Here is a 13,500-nt window from a genome sequence, read left to right as displayed (position 1 = left end):
AACAGGGAAATCGATGCCTGCCCCAAGGTTTGCGACAACACCCCCTTCCCTATCGCCTCCTCAAACATCCCCACCATCAAGGGTGCCAACCTATCCTTACATTTTATATAATATTCCACTGGAAACCCATCCGGCCCTGCCACCTTCCCCGACTGCATCCTCCCAATCGCATCCTTTATCTCTTGATCCACTATTGCTCCTTCTAATGTGGCCCTGTCCCCCTCCCCTAGCCTCGGGTACTCCAACCCATCTAGAAATTCCTGCATCTCACGGTCTCCCCAGAGTGGCTCTGACTTGTACAACCTCTCATAAAACTCCTCAAAAACCTTGTTAATCAGCACTGGGACCACCACCAACTTCCCTGCCCTATCCTTCACCTGAAGAATTTCCCTTGCTGCTGCCTCCCTCCGGAGCTGACCTGCCTTATCTCCATGTTCATAAACTGCACCCCTTGCTCGTCTCAGTTGGCTGGTGGACAGTCGGTCGAAGCTCGCCTGTAGTTCCTTCCTCTTTTCCAGCTTCGCCGGGTCCCCATCCTCTGCATACCTCCTATCTACCTCCAACATCTCATCTATTACCCTCTGCCGCTCCAACCTCTCCTCTTTATCCACCCTGGCCTTAAACAAAATTACCTCACCTCTCACCATCGCCTTTAGAGCCTCCCAGACGAATGCCTTCGAAACCTCACCCGTATAATTGAAACCTACATATTCCTTAATTACCTCTTCAATTTTCTCACAGACTACTTGGTTCCCCAAAAGCCCCACATCCAGTTCCCACCCCGGTCTCTGCGCTGCCGCCTTCTCTAGCACCATATCCACCCAATGTGGAGCGTGATCTGACACTGCAATTGCAGAGTATTCCGACCCCTTGACTCCAGCCAACAAAGCCTTCCCCACCACAAAAAAGTCGATCCGCGAGTATACCTTATGGACCGCTGAGAAAAAACGAATACTCCCGTTCCCTTGGGTGCAGGAACCTCCAAGGGTCCACCCCTCCCATTCCCACCATTAGCCTAGCCAACGCCTTCGCCCCCCCCCCCCCCGATGGGACCAGCGAGCGCGGCCGTGATCTGTCCAACCTTGGCTCCTGCACCAAGTTCCAGCCCCCCCCCCCCACCACAATCAGCTCATGCGTGTCCAAGTCGGGAATAGCCCCAAACACCTTCCTCGCGAATCCCACATCGTCCCAATTGGGACCGTATACACATAACAGCGCCACTAATCTCCCCTCCAGTGCCCCTGTCACAATCACATATCTATCCCCCTGATCTGCCACCACCATCTCCATCTGGAAGCGTACCCTTTTGCTGACCAGCACCGCTACCCCTCGAGCCCTTCCATCAAATCCGGAGTGAAACACTTGGCTAACCCAGCCCTTTTTAAGTCTCACCTGGTCCTTCACCCTCAAGTGAGTCTCCTGCAGCATTGCTACATTGGCTTTCAAACTTTTAAGATGTGCAAGCACCCTTGACCGGACCTCCTAGCCCTCTCACGTTCCACGTGATTATCCTTACTAGGGGCCTCTCACCCCCCCCACCTTTCTTATCCACCATCACCATACCACCGGGCCCTGCCCCATAAGCCTGACCCGCCCCTGTCCATTGTTAACATCGAACCCCTTCCCCCCTCCCAAGAACCCCCCCTACAAAAACATCGCCCAACATCCACCCCTCCACCCCCTCTTGCTCGCCTCATAGGCCCATTGAAGCCTGCTATCCAGGCTCCAACGTCCGCAGCCCTCCTCTCACCTAGCCCCCGTTCACTAACTGACTTTAGTTAGCTAGCACGGGTGGCTCCCCCCGCCAATACCTCTCGCCCCCTTCCACCCAGTCCCAGAGAAAGAAACACCAAAACAAATCCAACAATCCAACCCCTACAATTCACTAACATAACATTTAACCGTCGCAACACAGAACACCATTAACTTGGAACTCTGTAACAATGCAAAGAGAAGTAAATTTCAATACAAATCAGTAAAATGAAAGTTGTAACATTTGTACATTTTCCAGCCGCTCACAGTCCACAGTCTCTCTTCCAGTTCCACTCTTCACGTCTGTCCCAAGCCTTCTTCCCTCACGAACGCCTCAGCCACCTCCGCTGTCTCAAAATAAAAGTCTTTGGCGTTATATGTTACTCTCAACTTCGCTGGGTACACGACACCAAATCGCACCCCCTTCTTGTACAAAGCCGCCTTCACTCGCCGAAACGCCGCTCGTCTTTTTGCCAACTCCACCGTCAAGTCCTGGTAGATCTGAACCGCAGTACCATCCCACAGCACCTCACGCTCCTGCTTCGCCCAGCTTAATACTTTCTCCTTCATGCAAAACTTATGGAAGCAGATAATTACTGCCCTTGGCGGTTCGTTCACTTTGGGCTTTGGCCTTAATGACCGATGAGCTCAGTCTAGCTCGTACAGGGTGGGGCTCTCACCCTCCCCCATCAGCTCCGCCAACTTCTTAGCGAAGTACTGCGTTGGCCTTGGGCCCTCTGCCCCTTCGGGCAAGCCCACAATTCTCAAATTGTGCCGCCTTGAGCAGTTTTCCAAGTCTTCCAGCTTTTCTTGGAGTCCTCGGTTAACCTCCACCACCCTCCGCAGCTCGTCCCCCATCGAGGTGACCTGGGCGCTGTATCGTGTCACGGCCTCCTCCACCTCCTTCATCTTCTTGCCCTGCTCTCTCACCTCGGCCAATGCCTTTGCCACCTCCACCCTCATCGGGCCGATTGCCTCCTCCAACAATGACCTCAACACGGCCGCCATCTCTTTCCTAAGGACCTCCATGTGCCTCACCAAACGTTTTTCCAGCCCCACCACCATCACCTCGGTCATCTTCTCCACCGTGTAGTGCGGCCCCGCCTTGCAGTTCGGCTTCCGCCATCCTGTCAACACTTTTGCTTTTGCTAGTCTTCTCCTTCGGCGGCAAACCCGCGTTTCCTCCTTTCTTTGACGCTGCTTTCCGCATCCTTTAGTGGCTTATTGTTTTCTATCTTCTTTCCTTTCTCCTCTCTCCCCCTTCACCCTCCTGCCCTTCATCAATCTGACATTCTTCTTTTTTGAAAAAAAAACTTTCACCAAACTTCCTTAAATCTTCTTTCTTTCTCCTCTACATTCACCTGAGACCAGGCTTCAACCTTCTTTCTTCTTCCTAGGTGGGAGCCATCCGACGTGGAGCACCCTCCCTACATGCCGCCTCGGCCTCCTCGTAGCTCCGCCCCCGCTGCTCTGACCCGCCGGGCCCGGCGCCTCAGCCCCCGCCGCCCGCGCGGGGTTCTTCGCCGGTTTTTAAACCGGCCCCGCTGGCTGCTCGTGGCGGCCCCAAAGGCCGACGATAGTCGGGGAGTGCGTGAGGACTCGGGGATTTCCCCGAAATTGCCGCGAATCGCAGCCACCGACGGGAGCTCGTTATTGCGGCCGCCCTGCTCGCCCACGCCACCAGAAGTCCCTAAAGAGTATCTTTAAGAGGAAAATTTTGTTCATCGCTACATTGAAGTGCTCAGAATTCCAAAACCTATTAAAATTTCAGTTAAAACCAGGTTGTTTCACACTAAGCAACAAAGGTACAATTATCTTGAAAAAAATGATTTCAATGCAGGCAAGTAGAAATACTTTGAAACATTTTTCTTTGATGAAGCAACAAAATGTGGTCTGCATTAACTAAAATATTAGCTTTCCATATACTGGACATTTGGGACTTGCTTCTGAGAGAAGCTTTATGCAAGTAAGTATTCGTAAAATCCATCATTTGTAGAGTCTGCAACAATTCCCAATAAGATCCAAAATGATAAAACTGAAATACCTGAGTTTCCTGCAATGTGAAATAACATCAACCCAAGTATTTATAAATACTGCACGCAGAGTGTAAATCAGAAGTTTGTCCTTGTAATGTTTTACTTAAGTTATATTTGAAGGACTATTCTTTTTATCTTACCCAACAATGAAATGAAATGAAAATCGCTTATTGTCACAAGTAGGCTTCAAATGAAGTTACTGTGAAAAGCCTCTCGTCGCCACATTCCGGCACCTGTTCGGGGAGGCTGGTATGGGAATTGAACCGTGCTGCTGGCCTGCCTTGGTCTGCTTTCAAAGCCAGCGATTTAGCCCTGTGCTAAACCAGCCCCTACCTTGGAAACATGGAACAAACAAATTACCCCATCCCAATGCAATTTCCACTTTTATTCCTACCTCACCCCAAAACTAAACACATTTAATGCATCCTCTTTAGTTATGGTAATTTATTTAGCAGCAAGAATTCTAACATAATTGCACGGTTATTTCCGTACCATTTTGTTCTGACATCAGGGGCAAAATTCTCCAGAAACGGCGTGATGTCCGCCGACTGGCGCCCAAAACGGCGCCAATCAGACGGGCATCGCGCCGAGCCCCAACATTGAGGGGCTAGGCCGACGCCGGAGGAATTTCCACCCCGCCAACTGGCTGAAACGGCCTTTGTTGCCCCGCCAGCTGGCGCGGAAATGACATCTCCGGGCGGTGCATGCACGGGAGCGTTAGCAGCCGCTGACAGTTTCCCACGCATGCGCAGTGGAGAGAGTCTCTTCCACCTCCGCCATGGTGGAGACCGTGGCGGAGGCGGAAGGGAAAGAGTGCCCCCACGGCACAGGCCCGCCCGCGGATCGGTGGGCCCCGATCGCGGGCCAGGCCACCGTGGGGGCACCCCCTGGGGCCAGATCGCACCACGCCCCCGAAGTCCGCCCACGCCGCCTTGTCCCGCCGGTAAGGTAGGTGATTTAATTTTCGCCGGCGGGACAGGCAATTCATCGGCGGGACTTCGGCCCATCCGGGCCGCAGAATCGAGTGGGGGGGCCCGCCAACCAGCGCGCGCGATTCCCGCCCCCGCCGAATATCCGGTGCCGGAGACTTCGGCAACCGGCAGGGGCGGGATTCACGCCAGCCCCCGGCGATTCTCCGACCCGGCGGGGGGTCGGAGAATGTCACCCCATGTTTCAAATAAAAATTTACCTTTGCTGTATCATCCAACCAGGTGTCCACAGTATCACAAGCAGATCTCAAATCGGATTCACCAAACTCGTACTTCTTGGACCAACCCAGAGGAGCATATCGCAGACGTTCTTGTATAATAGCATGGAACCAGCCCAGAAGGAAGTACAGACGAGCGCGCTCATTTGGGGCCTGAAATAATATTTAAATAGTTATAAATCTTGGGGATTTCTAAACCTGTACAATATTTCAAATTATAATGATTTCTAACTCAAAGAATTCAGTCGGAGAGTATATCAATCTAAATTGTCAAAACAAATGCTAAAGTACAAGCAAAACATACTAATGCTAAAACCCTGTTGTTCTGACAGATAGCAATGTTAGAAGTATGTGAAATCGATAGAGCGCAGAGAAAAAAAGCAGGATAAGCTTTCAATGTATTCATTAGTTTTAAGTACTAAAACAAATGTGACGATTTATCATATAATTAAAATCAATGCTCAATTAATTCACCAGATTTAGGGGATAACGTTAAAATGATATAATGGGAGATACTAACATTAATGTAGTAACACGTTTTCCATTAAATATTATCCAAAATCCTGAGATTATGAAAGTAGCATCAGTGAAGCAGCTGATTGGAGAGTAGCTGCTGAGTCATTATTTAATTATTTCAGGAGTAGGTTCAAGAGTCGAATAAATAAAAGCATAGCAGGGCAGTTCGGACCCTTTTTAAAAAATATATATTTTATTCAAAGTTTTTGGCCAACCATAACAGTACATTGTGTATCTTTTACACAGTAATATAACAATATAAATAACAATGGCCAGTTTTCTAAACAAGAAATAAATAATATATAAACATCAAAATTAAAAAACAAAACTAAATGGCAATTGCCTTGTCCCAAATAAATACTCTCCAAAAATACAATCTAGCAGTCCAGTATACAATTACCTATAACAACAACCTATACATATTATACTTATACACTAACATCCCTGAGAGTCCTTCTGGTCCCCCCCCCCCCCCCCCCCCCCACCCTGGGTTGCTGCTGCTGTCTTCTTCTTTTCCATTCCCCCTATCTTTCTGTGAGGTATTCGACGAACGGTTGCCACCGCCTGGTGAACCCTTGAGCCGATCCCCTTAGGACGAACTTAATCCGTTCCAGCTTTATAAACCCTGCCATGTCATTTATCCAGGTCTCCACATCCGGGGGCTTGGCTTCCTTCCACATCAACAGTATCCTGCGCCGGGCTACTAGGGACGCAAAGGCCTAAACATCAGCCTCTTTCGCCTCCTGCACTCCCGGCTCTTCTGCAACCCCGAATATAGCCAACCCCCAGCTTGGTTCGACCTGGACCCCCACCACCTTCGAAAGCACCTTTGTCACCCCCACCCAAAACCCCTGTAGTGCCGGACATGACCAGAACATGTGGGTGTGATTCGCTGGGCTTCTCGAGCATCTCGCACACCTATCCTCTACTCCAAAAAATTTACTGAGCCGTGCTCCAGTCATATGCACCCTGTGTAACACCTTAAATTGTATCAGGCTTAGCCTGGCACACGAGGACGATGAGTTTACCCTACTTAGGGCATCAGCCCACAGCCCCTCCTCAATCTCCTCCCCCAGCTCTTCTTCCCATTTCCCTTTCAGCTCATCTACCATAATCTCCCCCTCGTCCCTCTTTTCCCTATATATGTCTGATACCTTACCGTCCCCCACCCATGTCTTTGAGATCACTCTGTCCTGCACCTCCTGCGTCGGGAGCTGCGGGAATTCCCTCACCTGTTGCCTCGCAAAAGCCCTCAGTTGCATATACCGGAATTCATTCCCTTGGGGCAACCCATATTTTTCGGTCAGCGCTCCCAGACTTGCAAACGTCCCATCTACAAACAGATCTCTCAATTGTGTTACTCCTGCTCTTTGCCATGTTCCAAATCCCCCATCCATTCTCCCCGGAGCAAACCTATGGTTATTTCTTATCAGGGACCACACCGAGGCTCCCGTCTTTCCCCTATGCCGCCTCCACTGCCCCCAAATTTTCAGAGTAGCCACCACCACCGGGCTTGTGGTGTATTTCTTCGGTGAGAACGGCAATGGCGCCGTCACCATAGCTTGTAGGCTAGTCCCCCACGCCGCTCCCTCCTCTTCTCCCATCCACTTACCTACCATTGAGATATTGGCGGCCCAGTAGTACTCACTTAGGCTCGGTAGTGCCAGCCCCTCCCTATCCCTACTACGCTGCAAAAATCCCTTCCTCACTCTCGGGGTCATCCCGGCCCACACAACTCATGATACTCTTCTCAATCCTTTTGAAAAAAGCCTTCGTGATCACCACCGGGAGGCACTGAAACACAAAGAGGAATCTCGGGAGGACCACCATTTTAACCGCCTGCACCCTCCCTGCCAGTGACATGGATACCATGTCCCATCTCTTGAAGTCCTCCTCCATCTGTTCCACCAACCGCGTTAAATTTAACCTATGCAATGTACCCCAATTCTTGGCTATCTGGATCCCCAAGTAGCGAAAGTCCCTTGTTACCTTCCTCAGCGGTAAGTCCTCTATTTCTCTGCTCTGCTCCCCTGGATGCACCACAAACAACTCACTTTTCCCCATGTTCAGTTTATATCCTGAAAATTCTCCAAACTTTTGGAGAAAGTATCCGCATTATCTCTGGCATCCCCTCCGCCGGGTTCGCCACATACAACAACAAATCGTCCGCATACAGAGATACCCGGTGTTCTTCTCCTCCCCTGTGTACTCCCCTCCACTTCCTGGAACCCCTCAATGCTATTGCCAGGGGCTCAATCGCCAGTGCAAACAATAATGGGGACAGAGGACATCCCTGCCTCGTCCCTCTATGGAGCCGAAAATACGCAGACCCCCGTCCATTCGTGACCACGCTCGCCATCGGGGCCCTATACAGCAGCTGTGCCCATCTAATATACTCATCTCCAAAGCCAAATCTCCTCAACACCTCCCACAAATAATCCCACTCCACTCTATCAAATGCTTTCTCGGCATCCATCGCCACCACTATCTCCGCTTCCCCCTCTGGTGGGGGCATCATCATTACCCCTAGCAGCCTCCGTATATTCGTATTCAGCTGTCTCGCCTTCACAAACCCAGTTTGGTCCTCATGGACCACCCCCGGGACACAATCCTCTATCCTCATTGCCATTACCTTGGCCAGAATCTTAGCGTCTACGTTCAGGAGAGAAATAGGCCTATAGGACCCGCATTGCAGCGGGTCTTTTTCCTTCTTTAGGAGAAGCGATATCGTTGCCTCTGACATAGTCGGGGGCAGCTGTCCCCTTTCCCTCGCCTCATTAAAAGTTCTCATCAGTAGTGGGGCGAGCAAGTCCACATATTTCCTGTAAAATTCAACTGGGAATCCATCCGGTCCCGGGGCCTTCCCCGCCTGCATGCTCCTAATTCCTTTCACTACTTCCTCCATTTCGATCTGTGCTCCCAGTCCCACCCTCTCCTGTTCCTCCACCTCAGGAAATTCCAGCTGGTCCAGAAAACACATCATTCTCTCCTTCCCATCCGGGGGCTGAGCTTCATATAATCTTTCATAGAATGCCTTGAACACTCCCTTCACTCCCCGCTCCATCTCTCCCTCCTCATCCCTCACTCCCCCTATTTCCCTCACTGCTCCCCTTTTCCTCAATTGGTGGGCCAGCAACCTGCTCGCCTTCTCCCCATATTCGTACTGTACACCCTATGCCTTCCTCCATTGTGCCTCTGCAGTACCCGTTGTCAGCAAATCAAATTCTACGTGTAGCCTTTGCCTTTCCCTGTACAGTCCCTCCTCCGGTGCCTCCGCATATTGCCTGTCCACCCTCAGAAGTTCTTGCAGCAACCGCTCCCGTTCCCTACTCTCCTGCTTTCCTTTATGTGCCCTGATTGATATCAGCTCCCCTCTAACCACTGCCTTCAGCGCCTCCCAGACCACTCCCACCTGGACCTCCCAATTATCATTGAGTTCCAAGTACTTTTCAATACACCCCTCACCCTTAGACACACCCCCTCATCCGCCATTAGTCCCATGTCTATTCTCCAGGGTGGACGCCGTTCTTTTTCCTCCCCTATCTCCAAGTCCACCCAGTGTGGAGCGTGATCCGAAATAGCTATAGCCGTATACTCCGTCCCCCTCACCTTCGGGATCAACGCCCTTCCCAAAACAAAAAAGTCTATTCGCGAATAAACTTTGTGGACATAGGAGAAAAACGAAAACTCCTTACTCCTAGGTCTGCTAAATCTCCATGGGTCTACTCCTCCCATCTGCTCCATAAAGTCTTTAAGCACATTGGCTGCTGCCGGCCTCCTTCCAGTCCTGGACCTCGATCTGTCCAGCCCTGGTTCCAGCACCGTGTTAAAATCTCCATCCATTACCAACTTCCCCACCTCTAGGTCCGGGATACGTCCTAACATGCGCCTCAAAGTTGGCATCATCCCAGTTCGGGGCATATACGTTCACTAAGACCACCGCCTCCCCCTGTAATTTGCCACTCACCATCACGTATCTGCCCCCACTATCCGCCACTATAGTCTTTGCCTCAAACATTACCCGCTTCCCCACTAGTATAGCCACCCCCCTGTTTTTCGCATCTACCCCCGAATGAAACACCTGCCCACCCATCCTTTGCGTAGTCTAACCTGGTCTATCAGTTTCAAATGCGTCTCCTGTAACATAACCACATCTGCCTTAAGTTTCTTAAGGTGTGCGAGTACCCGTGCCCTCTTTATCGGCCCGTTCAGCCCTCTCACATTCCACGTGATCAGCCGGGTTGGGGGGCTCTTTACCCCCCCCCCCCCCATGTCGATTAGCCATCCCCTTTTATCCAGCTCCTCACCCGGTTCCCACGCAGCTGTGTCCCCCCAAGGCGGTGCCCTCCCGCCCCACCCACCCCATACCAGCTCCCCCTTCTCCCCAGCAGCAGCAACCCAGTAAATCCCCCCTCCCAACCCCCCCGCTAGATCCCCCACTAGCGTAGTTACACCCCCCATGTTGCTCCCAGAAGTCAGCAAACTCTGGCCGACCTCGGCTTCCACCCGTGACCTCGGCTTCCCCCCGTGACCTCGGCTCGCACCGTGCGACGCCCCCTCCTTCCTGCTTCCCTATTCCCGCCATAATTATCATAGCGCGGGAACAAAGCCCGCGCTTCCCTTTTGGCCCCGCCCCCAATGGCCAACGCCCCCAGCTCCTCCACCTCCCTTCCCCACAACCTGTGGAAGAGAGAAAAGTTACCGGGTCGCAGGATTAACAACATAAAAATCATCTCTCCCCCCTTTTCCCCCCCCCCCATATTCGCCCCACCACTTTGTCTCAAACGTTCTTTTTTTAATAACCCGCTTATTCCAATTTCTCTTCAACAATAAATGTCCACGCCTCATCCGCCGTTTCAAAGTAGTGGTGCTTCCCTTGATATGTGACCCACAGTCTTGCCGGCTGCAGCATTCCAAATTTAATCTTTTTATGAAGCACCGCCTTGGCCCGATTAAAGCTCGCCCTCCTTCTCGCCACCTCCGCACTCCAGTCTTGATATACGCGGATCACCGCGTTCTCCCACCTACTGCTCCGAGTTTTCTTTGCCCATCTGAGGACCACCTCTCTGTCCTTAAAACGGAGGAATCTCACCACTATGGCTCTGGGAATTTCTCCTGCTCTCGGTCCTCGCGCCATCACTCGGTATGCTCCCTCCACCTCCAACGGACCCGTCGGGGCCTCCGCTCCCATTAACGAGTGCAGCATCGTGCTCACATATGCCCCGACGTCCGCCCCTTCTGCACCTTCAGGAAGACCAAGAATCCTTAAATTTTTCCTCCTCGCATTATTCTCCAGCACCTCCAGCCTTTCCACACATCGTTTATGGTGTGCCTCGTGCATCTCCGCCTTCACCACCAGGCCCTGTATATCGTCCTCATTCTCGGCAGCCTTTGCCTTCACGACCCGAAGCTCCCGCTCCTGGGTCTTTTGCTCATCTTTTAGCCCTTCAATCGCCTGTAATATCGGGGCCAACAGCTCCTACTTCATCTCCTTTTTAAGCTCGTCCACACAGCGTTTCAAAAACTCGAGTTGTTCAGGGCCCCATATTAAACTGCCACCTTCCGACGCCATCTTGGTTTTTGCTTGCCTTCCTTGCCGCTGCTCTAAAGGATCCACCGCAATCCGGCCACTTTCCTCTCCTTTTTCCATCCGTATCCAGGGGGGGATTCCCTTCTGGTTTACCGCACAGTGCTTTTAGCAGTTAAAATTGCCGTTGGGGCTCCTATTAAGAGCCCAAAAGTCCGTTCCACCGGGAGCTGCCGAAACGTGCGACTTAGCTGGTCATCGCCGCACCCGGAAGTCGCATCCCGTTTCTTGTGGGAATTCCATGATAACCATTTGTGCAGGAAGTGTTGTCAGATGTAGCACCTCAACCTCCTGGCTTCAGACCTCCAACAGTAGCTGCATTACTGTAGTGTGCCTGTGAGATTGAGTGTTTCATGAATAGCATATTTATAGATGTGGTCACCTGGCAACTAAAGGTATGCAGACAGAGTGGAGGAATGGGTAACTGTCAGGCAGTCAAGAGGGACCAGGTAGTGCAGGAGCACCTGGAGTGCATTTCATTCTCTTACTAGTATTTGGTTCTAAAAACTGGTGAAACTGATGTTTGCTCTGGGGAGTGCATCGCACTACAGCTGCCTCAACAGCGGGAACTAAGGATTAGAAAATGTTGATAGGAGATTTGATAGTTAGGGAAACAGATATGAATCCAGGGTAATATGTGGCCATGCTGGTCTGAGAGTCACGGATGGGGGAAAAGAGTGAGAGAGAGAGAGAGAGAGAGAGAGAGAGAGAGAGAGAGAGAGAGAGAGAGAGAGAGAGAGAGAGAGAGAGAGAGAGAGAGAGAGTGTGTGCTTGTAGTCCATATCTGTACCAATAACACAGGCAGGAAAAGACACGTGATCCTGCAGGCAGAGTTTAGGAACTAGGAAGGAAACTTAACTAGCAGCAGGGCCAGCAGAGTACTCCCAGTACCACATGCAAGTCAGAGCAGATGATTGTGTAGCTGCAGAGAAGATGCAGGAGGGAGGGTTTTAGATTCTTGGGACTGGTCCTGGGGAAGATGGGATTTGTACAAGCGGGACAGGTTGCACCTGAACATAGCCACGGCCAATGTCCTTGTGGGAGATTTGCTCCCATCATTGGGAAGGGGTTTAAGATGGCAGGGGTGTGGGAAGCATGAGGTAATTTTAGAGAGAAAAACCAAGGTGCACAGAGAATTCAGAGACAAATAGCACCAGAGTAGGAAACATAAGGTATTATATGTGAGGTCAGAGTAAAAAGGGAATGTAATACGGTCTAAATTAGGGTTATTGTGTAAGTATGTGAATGTAGAGTTTCACAAATAAGGTTGGTGAGCTGAAGGCACACATATCCACATTGGAGTTTGTGTGACCGTAAAGGAGACCTGGCTCAAAGGGCAAGACTGAGTACTAAATATTCCTGAGTAAAAGGTATTCAGGAAAGAATGGGAAGTGAAAGATGAATAGAACATATAGTACAGAAGGAGGCCATTCAGCCAATCGAGTCTGCACCGATCCACTTAAGCCCTCACTTCCACCCTATCCCCGTAACCCAATAACCCCATCTAACCTTTTTTGGTCACTAAGGGCAATTTATCATGGCCAATCCACCTAATCTGCACGTCTTTGGACTGTGGGAGGAAACCTGAGCACCCTGAGGAAACCCACGCAGACACGGGGACAACGTACAAACTCCGCACAGACAGTGACCCAGCGGGGAATCGAACCTGGGACTCTGGCACTGTGAAGCCACAGTGCTATCTACTTGTGCTACCGTGCTGCCCCAATAGTAATATTGATCAAGGAAAACATTGCAATGTTGGAGACAGAGGACATCCAAGTGAGGTCAAGGGCATAATCTATTTGGTTACAGCTGAGAAACAATAGAGACACCATTTACATTGCAGAGTGCATTCTATAGGCCGCCAGTTAGTGGGAACGATGTAGAGGAATAAATTTGCAAAACAATTGCAGAGAGCAGTGCAAGAACTAGAATTAAGGGCTTCAATTATCCTAAAATAGAATGCGTCAGTAATAGTGCGAAGGGCAGGGAGGGACAAGGGTTCTTAAGGAGTACCTTCCGGAGAATTTTCTACATTAATACGTTTCAGTTCAATGATGTGGAGATGCCAGCGTTGGACTAGGGTGGGCACAGTAAGAAGTCTTACAACACCAGGTTAAAGTCCAACAGGTTTGTTTCGAAACACTAGCTTTTGGAGGGCAGCTCCTTCATCAGGTGAATCACCCAAGGAAGGAGCTGTGCTCCGAAAGCGTGATTCAAAACAAACCTGTTGTGACTTTAACCTGATGTTATAAGACTTCTTACTCAGTTCAATGAGGCATTACTGGATCTAATTCTGGGAAATAATGTGGATCAAGTGCCAGTAGAACACTTAGGGGACAGTGATTATTGCATCATAAGATTTAGAAAGACAAGAAGCAATCCAGAGTAGAAATAATTAT

General features: G+C 50.6%; 1 protein-coding gene across 2 annotated transcripts in view; it reads right to left on the bottom strand.

Annotated features, from left to right (window-relative positions):
- The window catches only part of dync1h1 (dynein, cytoplasmic 1, heavy chain 1), a 159,626-nt gene that overhangs the window by 17,787 nt on the left and 128,339 nt on the right, over positions 1-13,500 (bottom strand). For both annotated transcript variants that reach the window (XM_072490732.1, XM_072490733.1), the window contains exon 70: positions 4,978-5,148. In XM_072490732.1, the coding sequence (XP_072346833.1) occupies positions 4,978-5,148 (171 nt within the window). The remainder of the gene's footprint in view (positions 1-4,977; positions 5,149-13,500) is intronic.

Source organism: Scyliorhinus torazame, chromosome 2 (assembly GCF_047496885.1).
Source record: "Scyliorhinus torazame isolate Kashiwa2021f chromosome 2, sScyTor2.1, whole genome shotgun sequence".
Classification (NCBI taxonomy): domain Eukaryota; kingdom Metazoa; phylum Chordata; class Chondrichthyes; order Carcharhiniformes; family Scyliorhinidae; genus Scyliorhinus; species Scyliorhinus torazame.
The sequence above is the reverse complement of the archived record's forward strand: the minus strand, read 5'-3'. Positions and strand labels throughout refer to the sequence as shown.